This window comes from Tachypleus tridentatus, chromosome 7 (genome assembly GCF_004210375.1).
Source record: "Tachypleus tridentatus isolate NWPU-2018 chromosome 7, ASM421037v1, whole genome shotgun sequence".
In the NCBI taxonomy this organism is placed as follows: domain Eukaryota; kingdom Metazoa; phylum Arthropoda; class Merostomata; order Xiphosura; family Limulidae; genus Tachypleus; species Tachypleus tridentatus.
This window is the reverse complement of record NC_134831.1, coordinates 57,701,195-57,714,568: the sequence shown is the minus strand read 5'-3', so window position 1 is coordinate 57,714,568 and position 13,374 is coordinate 57,701,195. Positions and strand designations below refer to the sequence as shown.

At 33.0% G+C, this 13,374-nt stretch overlaps 1 protein-coding gene across 14 annotated transcripts in view; it reads right to left on the bottom strand.

Moving 5' to 3' along the window:
• LOC143255737 (CYFIP-related Rac1 interactor B-like) overlaps window positions 1-13,374 on the bottom strand; it is a 73,671-nt gene that overhangs the window by 29,060 nt on the left and 31,237 nt on the right. For all 14 annotated transcript variants that reach the window (XR_013030811.1, XM_076511889.1, XM_076511883.1 and 11 more), the window contains 2 exons: window positions 4,013-4,134; window positions 1,290-1,395 (listed from right to left, as the gene is read on the bottom strand). Coding sequence is in view for 13 of the 14 variants with exons in the window: in XM_076511889.1 (XP_076368004.1) it covers window positions 1,290-1,395; window positions 4,013-4,134 (228 nt within the window). In the remaining variant the exon portion in view is untranslated. The remainder of the gene's footprint in view (window positions 1-1,289; window positions 1,396-4,012; window positions 4,135-13,374) is intronic.

The window sequence follows — 13,374 nt, the reverse complement described above, 5'->3', positions numbered from 1 at the left end:
AATTAAATTAAAGTGATTGTAATTCAATGAAATTTCTGACTTATAAATTTAAAATTTAGTACCATTCTTGCATATAATTAAGAAAAGAAAGGCTACTTGACTAGTAGTGACCAAAGGTTAAAACAACAAATGAAAAAAGTCTGGTAAAATGTAATGAAAAAAATCTTAAGAAAAGCACTGCTGAGGAAAGAATAAGCCTTTTCACACATGCTACTGCTCATGGAAATTAATGTGCCTAGAGGATATGTCTCCTGCTACTGGTGGAGAGTTATATTCTAATGATGATTGCACCATAGGCTGACCCAAGAAACATTGAAATATATATAGAAGGTGTGGGTTTTTCTTATAGCAAAGCCACATCTGGCTATCTGCTGTGTCCACCAAGAAGAATCAAACATCTGAATTTAGTGTTGTAAATCCAAAGACTTACTGTTATTCCATTGGGAGACTAGATAGGAGGGAACTTTATTCAAAGCTTGTATCATGTGAAGGAAATTACACTGCAATGCAAGTGGGGTAAAAGCTTTTTGCAGTGCAAAAGTGTTAATTAACACTTCTTAATTAATCTTAATCACTGTTATCAATCAATCTTCCACATTTTGTTGTTAAGAAGCTGGAAAAAAAATACAACAAAAAGAATTATTAAAAGGATGTATCTTTCACACTCAATGTGTAATACATTTAATTTGAGAAGTGTTTGGAAAGTTGCTAAGACCAAGGAAAAAGATCAAACACACCAAAAGAAAAACAGAAAAACACAATACCGGACAGCAAAAAAAATCACATAAACTGAAAATGATTTTTTTTATTATTCTAGCATAATTAATTATTGAAAAAATAATTTAACTTTGTGAAAAATTTTACCATATAATGTACATTGCTGGACTTTCTAGCACAGATTTACTGTAGTATTATGTTCTAATCCAGGCAAGAACTTTTAAAAGTCTTTAAACTAAATGCTTTATTCAGTACTATTGTTACATAGATTTGGGGTTTGTTGAGTGCAATGTATAAATTACATTTTTAAATAAAGATATTTCTCATAAAATAATTCTGCAGAATACAACAATTTATGTTTACATGAGCTCAAAACAGGATTATAGTTACTGTATTAAATAGCTTTTGATATATATTTATAGTTTTATAATGATATCTTAATACAAATTAAGTTTGGTAAACTTAGATAATTTAAAAAAGTAAAATCTTTTGCCAATGAAAGTTTCTCTCAGAGCTCTTTTAAAAGGTTCCAAAATATTTTCAATACTTCAAAATCATTAAATACGACTTACCTAACTGTTGAGAAAATTCATAAAACTGCCTGAGTTTAAAAACAAGAGGAAGAACCGATTCCCAAGCTCTTATCTGCTGGGTTCCATTTAAAGGATTTGCAATAGCCTAAGTTAAGAATTTATTGAAAATTAAAAATAAATATAGAATACAGAATCTGTAATTCATTTGTATTCACTAAGGAAGTGGTAAAACATTCCACAATAACTTTTCTGATACTGTAGGAAAATATTAATAATAATAATAAAATTGGTAGAATATATTTTAACCCACACAATTTCAAATGGATGATGATAATAGCCTTTAACTATGAAGTGACAGAAATAATTATAACTGTATGAATATATCAAATTATCAAATTTCAGCAAACAATTTAAAAATACATATGTAGATCAAAAAGCTTCCTTACTTTTCTCTAAACCCTACAACATGAAAGCTCTACAGCATTAAAAATGAATATCATAAAATATAAAACTAATACAAAGAGGAGCTCACAATCTATGATATCAATACAAGGATGATTGTCTTGACCATACAGCTCTTTTTCCCAAAGGTGTTGTATGTGATAACTAAAATTGGACTATTGCACTACAGCGTAAATTCCAGTGCAGAAAGCTTTTGCACAATGCACTGATAGTAGATAGTTTTGAAGAGCGAAAACTACTCTATCAAATAGATTGAGACAATTTTTTCTGTTTTAGTAGAAGCTATATAGAAACTCTAAGAAGGTACATGAAACTAGTACTACTGATAACAGAAACACTCATAGCAGAAAGCCCAAACTTTTCAAAAGTGATGTTAGGTAAATCAGAGTATCTCTTTATGGGAACACCACAAACCAGTACAGATTCTGTCAGTGACCAAGCTTACGTACAGATGTAATTATTATCTCATGAATAGTAAGAGACAGATTAGCATAAAGTAGTCTCAAAGGATATTTAGCTGCTTGAAATCCCCTGCTTAGGAAAGATAACCAAACCAAAAGGCTAGAATCTGCCATCAGGCTTCAAACAATGGGATGGCAAAGTAGAGCAAAGTAGCAAGATTGCTATTCATGTTTGGCAACAATCACCAATAGTTTGTTCAAAGGTGGAGAACAGTTTTGAGGTCAACATATAACATCTACAATGAAGCCTGCTATGTGACCAATATAGCTGTAGGTTGCATCAAAGCCAATGGTGCTAATTATCTACATAAAATGTATAGCACCCTTACTGCTGACAGCAACAAACAAATTAATATCATAATATCATTTCAACATAAGACTTGCTAGGCAAGGATCTAACCATGCAGCAAGTGTGGTAAAATGATACCTGATGGGATAAAGACCAATGGAACACCTGCAATTCATAACCTTATGGCAGCATACAAACTAAGGGCTTGTATGGAAACTTAGAAGCTCAAGCAGCAAATCAATAACTTGACCAAACTGTAGGGTGTAATAAAAGACATTGGTACAATATTTTACAGTCATGTATTGATAAACTTATGGTAACAAAAAACAAAATGTAATACTCTTTTCAGAGCAAATACAAAATACTAGTACAATGTACAGCTTAATCACTTGTATTTAGTTCTTACTATAACAATGTGCTTCAATAATGACCAGTGAAATATATGGATGTAATAATTGTTTGTCACTCCTGTGTGTGCATTACCTGTGCTTTCAAAATTTCATTTTTCATAGACTGTGTATATATATATTTTAAATTTCAAATTATATACTATTGTAAAACTAAACTTTTAAGTTTTCTCTCACTGCTGTACATATAGCAAAAATCACAAATTTATATTTAAACCACAGCATTTCAATCCACAGATAGAAAATATTTAAAAAATTATGTAGGTATATTGCAATTTGCCTACAAAGTTTTGCATAACAGATGTGTTGACTAAAGAAACAAAATTAAGGCATTCAAATAAAATGCTTATGTTTTCTAATACTTTAAATATCACATATGTTATTTGGAGTTCTGACACAATTACATTTCAAAATAAGGATACCTAAAATTAAATACATTATACACACGTACACCAATGGAGAAAAAAACTATTACACTTCAATAGTAGACTTATCAACAATAAATTAAAATATGCTAACTGATATTCAGAACTGAATTAAGGGTTTCAGGTAGGAGACGGATAACTTTTGTACAGAAACCTTCGTAATCAGAAATGAATTTTATCGGTAGATCAGACACAATCCAATACTATCAATTAATTATATTTTGAGCAATACAAACATAAGTTACAGATAGGTGATATAAAAATTACTAACTAAAGTATTTATAATAAATAGAAACCAATGAAAACCAATTTCTTTGTTAAAAGACCAAAGAAATACTTATGAAATCATAAGATTTATGGATGCATTAATTAAAAATGGCAAAATAATAGGTTTATACAAAAATAATAAAGCCACTGTTGTCATAATGACACAACAGCAAGCACATGATTTCAATGAGTTTTGATTAATTTTTTTATTTTCTCTTAGTTGGGAGAGGGAGAATCAATCAAGGGGGTCAAGGCACGTGCACTCATATTACCCCCTAATCTTACCGTGATGAGAGTCAAGAATTTTGTTCAAATTTTTATAGATCCAATACAAAGGGTAAACTTATTTTGAGCATTTTATATCATTTACATTTAAAAAGAAAATGGACAAATCTATTTTTGATTTTGTAATAAAGAATGTGTTCATTAAATATTTAAGCTCTTGACTTACTGCACGTATCTCATTTCCTGCTCCTTTGTACATCTGTAGCTCTTGTAGAATATCCTTAGTGTGCTGCAACACTTCCTGAACAACCAAATAGGTATCTTTCTCAACCTCTGATGGTTGAGCATCTGAAATTAAATACAATACTGAAATGTGACTAATAAAAAGTTTGGAATCATTCATTAATCCAGCTTGACTTCCACAAGCCCTCTGCTTAATTTGCATAGAACTTCACATAACAGCTAGCATTGTTAAACTTATAATGTAATGTTTAGGGAACAACAATGGACCTGTTGGTCCATCTCAGCTGTCTCATCCTCCAAACCAAACTAAAACTATTAAATAAATAAATTTTAAAAAAATTGAAGCCAGCCCTTATCATTTATACATCTATCAAGTTTTCTATTAAACTTACTCAAATTTACTGTCTCCACAAGATCCAAAGGCGACTAACCACCTTATTTGAAAAATATAATTGTCTTAGCTAAAGGTAGCTTCCAGCTTGCTAAATCTATATCTGTATCCCCTAGTTCTATAATCATTGCTGTTAAGTATGAAAAATATTAATGCATCAACATTATCAATTTCTTTCACAATTTTAAACATTTCAATTAGACCACCTCTACTTCTTCTTCCATAAAAAACAAATTTAAGGGCCTTAATCTCTCCTCATATGCCAACCCTTTCATCCTATGTGCCATTTTAGTAACCCTCCTCTGAATCATTTCCAAAAATTCAATCTCTTTCTTATGGTAAGGGGCCCAAGACTGAACACAATACTCCAAATGTGGCATAACCAGTGACCTACAGAATAGCATTATAATCTCTTATAGGCTTGTATTCAATATTTCTGTAGATAAAAACCTAACATTTTATTTGTCATACCACTAACAACAGTACTCTGCCTGGATAGCTTAAGAGACTGATCAACCATAACACCAAGATCCTTTTCTTTCATAACACTCTTAAGGTTATTACCATCCTAACTGTACTTACAATTCAAATTATGATAAACTACATGCAATATCTTGCATTTATCATAATCAAAATCCATATGCCATTTATTTACCTAACTCACAAAATGATCTAAATCATTTCATAAAGCAGCAACATCCTTTACAGAGCCAGCAATACCCATGTCTTTAATAGCATCAGCAAATGTAAGTAATTTATTGACCATTCCTTATCTATGTCATTAATGTAAATCAAAAAGACCAGTGGTCCAGACTGAGCTATGAAATACACCACTTGCAACATTACTCCAGTTTGATTGAAATCCTATGCTTTCTTCCATCTACTACCCTGTTAGCTAACTCATCCCCCACACTTACACAGATAAGTTTTTCACAAGCCTTTTATACAGCACTTTGTCAAATGCTTTCTGAAAATCCAGATACACCAAATCTACACCCTTACCCTCACCTACATATGCAGTAACATTTTCAAAGTATGTCAAAAGATGTGTAAGGCAAGATTTCCAATAGTGAAGCCATGTGGACTATACAACAAAATTTTCAACTTTGTTAAATGACTTTGCAAAGTAAATTTTATCAGCCTATCCAAAAATTTACCAACAACTCATGTAAGACTAATAAGCCTGTAATCACTGGGACAACTTCTATTACCTCCTATGAAAATAGGAGTGATATTAGTAAATTTCCAATCTGTTGGTACTTGTCCACTATTCAAGGACTTATGAAAAACTGTGGCAAGTGGATCACATATCCAAACCTTGACCTTCTTTAAAATCCTCAGGTAAATATTATCCAGTCCAGGATCCTTATCATTCTTTAAAGTTCTCAATTTCATTTTAACAAGCTTATAATTTATGCAATTGTCTTATTCAATTTTGTTTTTGTTTATCAATTACGCAAAACAAGAAATACTTCTTAAGTCTTCATTATTAAAATCTAAAGAAAAAGTAGAATTTAACAACCTAACCATTTCATAATTATTAGACACAAGCCTTCCATTGCCATCCCTGTTCTGTCAGTCATGTATTCCACCTGTGCCCAGAGTAGTATAATATAACTTTTGTCTCCCCTTTTACCCCTACAGACTATTCTATCCACATGTCATGCCAAAGAATCTCCAATAACTATAACCTCTTTATGTTCATAATCCATATCATTCTCTAATCATTTTGTTTTCCCTCCCTCCAATAGTTCCTTGTGTACATAAGCCAAGGGCTGAAATCGGTTGCTCAACAGAATAGATCTTTACAATTAAGTTCACTACTTAATGCTACTCTTTCTAACTTCCTGAATGTCATTGTTAATCTTAATTAATGGTGTCTTTGTATGTAAAAACTAAAGCTCCTTTTAAGTCCTGTTGTCGTCTCCACAGTTTATACCTCTCTTTAATTATTTTCTCAACTTTAGTTAGGATAGTTTCCAACTTTTCCTCCAACCTGAAAATTCTACATATAAATTGAACATCCTCACTACAGTGATGTATTTAGGTAGGGGTTAGAGGGGATTCAGCCCCAGGGCCCATGGTCTTAAAAGGTACCCATAAAAAATACTAGCCCTTAGGCCCACACAACCTTAAATCTGCCATTACCTCATTATTAGCTTCCTTAAAAGTGCATAGTAATCCAGAGTTCTCAAATAAAGCCCATTTGTTGCACATGTTGCAACTAACAAAGTGGAATGCTTAATATCTGAACTAGTCTTAACCATTGTATTAATTGTAGAATTAAAATAAGCACTCAATACTATGATTAAATACCAGTAGTCTGTTGTCAAGTTTGATAATTAACTTGTTTTTAAGCTGTTTTTATTAACTAAAACAATGTATTTAGTTTGTCTTACAATTTTGCTGCAAGTTGAATTATAACTAAGCTTAAAGAACCATTACACATATTAAGCCTAATCTAATATTATATTATACATTACACTATTAAAGTCTAAATTAAAAGCTTATACCTACTAATTTAATTCCCAACCTTACTAAGTCTAGTTACTGTTTTGTTATTCAGCTCTTATGTCTAAAGATGAAAAAAATAAAACCAAATAACATTCAAAAATTCACATTATCATCAGAACTTAGCTTTTTATTATATTATATTTTCAAATATTGTTCTTGATACATTATTTGCATTATTGGCCATGGGTATAAATCATGGTCATATAAAAACACCTGGAGCAGATTTCGGAAAGAAGGAGACAGAGATGAATAGGCCAATCTAATGAGTTGTCAAAACCAACATGTGAGGGTAGGAGAAAGGTTACGCACAGAAGGTCATTGTGAGGGAATGAAAAGGCAGGAACAAGAACCATGGAAGGAAGTCATGCAGACAATGTAACAATGAGACCATAACAGAATGTAGCAGTCTATCTGGATCTGGCTGGGAATAAAGGTAGGAAATAGATAGAAGTGAAATTGATGAGAAGGAACAATGCCCTTCATGAGTTGTTGAAGTTTTGGGGAGGAAATATCAATATGGATAAAAGAAAACATATGAGGAATGGTACAGAGTAAATGAAATGTTGATAGCAAATCAGGAAAGAATACAATAAGAGGGAAATAGCATGAGAAGAAAACACCAAACAGTGGGAAAAACAAAAAGTGTTAAATAAGACTACTTAATGATCAGCTATGGAAAAGATAAAAACCACACAATCAAACAGCCAGGTGAGAAAATCTGTATGAAGAGGAACTGTCAGCCAAGAAGGAAACAACTTTGAATCAAAGATCAATATTCCAACTGAACTGGTAAACCTTAAGAGAGATAGGGCAAATGAAATTTTTTGAAGTTACATACCTAAGGAATTCAGATCTTCTCAACATGGTTCTGATAAATGCCAAACATGAAGTTGGAGGGCATGAAGGGCAGAATGAAAGACCAGTGATAAAGTTTAATGGAGTAGAGATGGAGTGAAAGGAAGAGGCAATGAAGGGATAGTTTGGAGTTGAGTAACACAAGGAAACCAAGGTTGTGCTGGCTAGTAAGGAACAATCAGAAGAATGAGTGAGACAGTGAGTGAGTTTGAGTGAGACAGATCAATCACAAGATGCCAGTCCCTGATTTTCTTGGAGACTGAATAAAGCTTGGAGTAAAACCTGGGAAAGGTTTGCCAACAAGTTCAATAGCTTTCTGTAATAAAAGAGTTAGCACAACCTCAGATAGAGACCTACTAGTAGCAGGATTCCAAGATAATAGGAAGGATATCAGTACAAAAACAATGGTGTAGTGGAAAGAAAACAAATGAAAAGTCCTTCTAGTAACACTTTGATCACCCATTGACCAGTAGTGAATTCCATCCATAGTGAAACAAAACTGGCCAAATGCAGTCCACACTGAACCAGAACTCAACAAACTATCACCAGAACTGTTGGCAGCAAATAAACCAATGTTGAGAAACATGATGATTTGTCAAATCCCTAGTGGTAGAAACTAGTAAAGGATGGGAGGGTACAGGATGAGAAACAAAAACAGGAGAGGGTATGGAAGCAATATGAGACAAATGAGTGGCCACAGATTAAAGGGTAAAGAGCTGTCCCACAGATTACACATATGATTTCAAAGACTCAGAAGTGTCTACAAAAAAAAAATCTAAGAAAAAAGGAGCCATTCATAAGTCATAAAGATAAGTGGAAGGTAGGCAAAGCTGTGACGAGTCATCATCCCTCCCAGTAAGATCTCAAGAGCAAGGAAACCATGTGTAAAGAGGCTGAAAAGTACAATCATGCCACAGGAGTGCCTCAAAAAAATGTGTATCATGGACCAGTACCATAAAAGAACTGTAATGGTAAGACAAAGATGGAAAAACAGTACCTGGGATAAATGGATAGGATTTTCAGAGTCATGCCACCACACAGAGGAAAATTACTCCAGCTGCTGGGAGTCAAGAAAGGATTGATTAGTCTAATGATAAGACAAAGCACAATGATAAAAAGCCCTTGAAGGGTGAAGCATGGTAGCACCCACTCTGAACTAATAAACAAAATGCTCAATAAGTCAGGAGTAGGAGGGAAAACAAAGTACTCTTAGGAAGGAGTTCATAACAAAGAAGGAACAGGATATTATGAAATTAAGTAAATGGATGAAACTGAACACATCTGAGAAATCTTACCCATAGTTTGGAAATACTTTGATGTCTCAGTGTTATCTAGTTAATTTTCATAAAAAAAGTTAGATACATATTTTTCTGATTGGCATACTGGTATATCACTTGAATTATTGGATTATTATTCTTGCATAGAGGCCAATCAGGTTATATTTGTCAGGTTTTACATAAGAGGGTTGGGAAGGTACAGCATAGTTAGATGGAGGGAAAAGGCTGTCAAAATCCTCCTTGTAATGAAAAGTTTTGGAAGATTCAAGAGAAGATCAAACATTATCAGGAGAAGAAGGTTGACCCACATAACAGTCAATCTCTCAATAAAATGACAACCTAAAAATCCTCACTCAAAATCCCTAGAAGCCTCAATAGTTAGAAGAATATCAGAGACTGTGACACAAAATTCATCAGAAACGGTGAAAAATTCAAAAAATAGAAAAAGCATTAATTAACATAGGTAAGTTATTGTGGCAGAAACTAGAGAAAACAAATTGTAGCAAAAAATAATTAAATTACTACTTCACAGAAAAACAAAAACTGAATAAACATATTAATAGAGCATGATATAAACATTTCTGCATGAGATCACTGCCAAATAGAAGTGATAGCTCGATCAAACAGAATAGAGGGGACACATTCATTGAGATGGTGTTTCACTCTTACTGGTAGAGGGTTGTCACATGATGATTTACAAACAAAACACAATAGACCACACTGATCATGGGATACATGGGAGCTCAGGGCTTGTCACATGCAAAATTGTTTTTGAATATAGAAGGTAGCACTGAGGATAATTAGCTATACATGTGACTGAAGATGATGTACAATATTAGAATTCTTTACAAATTCTGGAACTTTACCAGTTCAACAGGTAGTACCAGAATAATTGGGCATCAGTTACTTTTTTATAGTTAGTAGTGTATATGAACACCAAGGTCCAATTAGTACCTACAACTAAAAAGCCCTAACTAAAAACATTCATGATGTCAGAGAAAAAACATGTACACGTTAGCTCAAGAAGTCTTAATATAAAATGATAAAAACCCTATAACCCAAGCACCTTCTAACAGTAGACCTTTGTTCTTCAGGGGCAAACTGGGAATATTGGTGTAACCAAATAAGTAATATATAAAGAGAGTTGAGTGACATCATGAAGGTAATCTGAGCTTCCAGGAAGTGTTTTTTATATTTTTTAATACACTGTTGCAGGTGCATTTCATTTCTGTAGCAATATAGCAAGAAACAAGAGCATTACATAAAAAAAAACATGTTAGAAATGTTTTCCTTTTCAAAATGATCAAGAAAAACTATACTTAAGCATTGTTAAAGTAATTATTCTCTTATACTAAAAATCTATTTCAGATATGTACTTACCTGCTTTCACAGTGAAACCTATTATATGCAAAAAAATTTCACTTCAGAAGCCTTGAACTTCCATATATCCCACAATCAACATGGTTTGAGTGCATCTCATACATAAACCAGCATGCAAAACCCTCCACCAGTATGAAAGCAGCACACCCTCCTGATGCCAGGAGGAAAGTCTCCAAAAACAGACTGAAAAAAGGAACCACCCTGAAGTCACAGAGATAACGTGAAGTTAGATGAACCTGTGAAAAGACAACATCCTTCTAAACAAGACCCTAACAGCAATAAGAAATGAGAAGGGGAGGGAAAAGTGTATTGCTCCAAAAACCCTCAGGGAATTGGGGAAGTGCCTCAGAAAGGAAATGTATGTTTGTCAATTACTGTAGGAGATCTGTATGGAATACAAGAAGGTGGGAAAATGAATATGGAGGTAATGGATAAGATTATTAGTAGCAGGCACCAAAATGAGCAAAACTGACTCCAACTGCTTGGAGTTAAGAAAGGGTTGATCAGTTGCTGATAAGTCAAAGCAAAATGATCAGCAGTCCGTGCAGAATAAGGCATGCTAACACCAGCCCTCAAATGAGAAACAAAATACTCAGTATGAACCCTAATGTCAGGAGAAGGAAAATAAGAGACTCTAGCAATGAGTGTCCCGTAAAAAAGATGGAACAGGATCATATGAAATAAGTGAAAACTGAACACACCTGAGAAAGCACATTCAAAGTGGAAGAGTCAAGCCTAGTAGATTCAGTAGGAGATGCATGGGAAGGCATGACATAGGTAGGAAGAGGAAAAATTGTCAAAATCCTTCTTTGTCATGACTAGGTTCAGAAACTTCAGGAGGAACCTGAACATGAAAATAATGCCTCATATACTGATTAAACTCCCACTAAATGATAGCCAAAAAATTATTGGTCAAGATCTCCTTATCAATGCCAGTAATGAGACTCTAAGTAGCAGTAATAATATCAGAAGCTGTAAAACACAAACTTTGGATTTCATCTTTATACAAGGACCAAGATTTATTTCACAAGGTTGAACAGTATTTAAATTAGCAACCCAATAAGTTTCTTTCACCTCTCTATCAGCTTAAGTTTTAAAGCTGGCTTCAGTGCTGAAAAGAGTACATGACATGGTTAATAGAATGACTGGATTGGTTGAAATTTTGAGCAACAGAAAGATCTTTATGTTTATTAATAGAAAACTTAAGGTTGCTGAAATGTTCTCCAAGAGTCATTTGGGTATGTCCTAAATACTGGTGATTGCATTTTGTACACTATATAGGGTAAAAGACATTCTGTGTTCCACAAGTGATTTCTTTAGAACAATGGAAATGTCAGGAAATATCTATTTAAAACAATCATTCAGTTGTAGGAAATAGAAATGTTTTATCAAATGCATAAAATGTTTCTGAGTTTAAAGTGATAAGTCATAAGGAGGAAAATTATTTTTAAAATATTAGAATTACTCTGTTTTAGGATTTTTTTCACTGAGTGTTGTCAGTTTTTATATGTCTGTCAATTTTGGTATCGTTATATCATCTTTGTAACATCATTTGTTTCAGATCTATAGTGTTTTCTATGATTTATTTCATTTGAATATACATTTCTAAATCTCAGCATAACTGTAGGTAATGCTCCATTTAGTACAAGTGGGATGAGAGATTGTATAGTAAAGTATTTTGGTCTGTCTGTAGGTTTTTTTGTATAAGTCAGTCTTTGAAATTCTGTAATTTATAAGACAGTAATGCCAAGAAAGTTAATTTGGCTAGGAAAGTAATTAAAGATAAACTTGACTGTTTTGTGAAAAATGTTTGATAAATTCTTTAAGTGATTCAAAACCAGCTGTCCAAATGAAAAATACGTCATCAATAGAATATTTCCATGTTTGAGGTTTTTGAGGGATCAGTTGCAAAAGCTGGCTTTCAATATGGCCCATACAAATATTGATATAACGGAAAATTGTTTTGGTACTCAGTACTGTACCGACAACTTGAAGGTATAGTTTGTTATTGAATTCAAAGTTATTCAGAGTTAAGACTGGCAAGATCAGTTACTGTTTAAGATTCTGATGGTGGAGAAAGGGTTAAGGCAAATTTTAGCATTTCTAGTCCTTTCTTACATTAAATGTTCGTGATAAGTTATATCTGAGATTCAAACATTCGTGCTATCACTATAACAAAAATCACAGCATCAACTTCTAATTTCTTACATGTCACCATTTACCACAACACACAAAAAATGATAGAATGACACAGAAAATACATTAGGGGCTTTAGCTCAGGCATCAAGGGAGCAATAATATTCTTCCTTACACTTAATCACAAAATGCATAAGATATACTATTTATATACTAACGTTGATAAATTGCTCACCTTATCAACTTTCTACACTTTCTTATTAATCAACACATTTCTGACTCCTCCTGTTTATTCTATTGTCCTTCCACCTTTCAGAAGTTTCTAGCCAATCAACTAGATTCTCCCTACTACCCTCCACCAGCCAGAAGTTATCAACTAAACTCTTCCTGTTGCTTCCCTCCTCCACAATATTTTTCTTTTCTTACCACATTAGTACAGCCTCTCCCAGTAATAAAAGTATTTCAGGAATAATCCAATACAGTACAAAACAGAATGATCTACTGACTGACTATTCAAGGATGAGGTAAATACACCTGCACATTTCAATATACATTTATTTTCCATGTAATAAATCACTAAAGAAGTGAAATATTACAAAATTACCTGTTTTATTCTATTATTTATTACTGAAATTAAGTCTAGCAAAAAACTCATTAGCACTGAACATATTAATAATGCAAACTTCAAGTCCTTGTTTGTTATCTTGTTATAGATATGCTCAGATTTAACATAATAGATTTTTGGATCAGTTGGTTCACTTTCTCTACCTATAACCTTTACTTTGTGAAGGA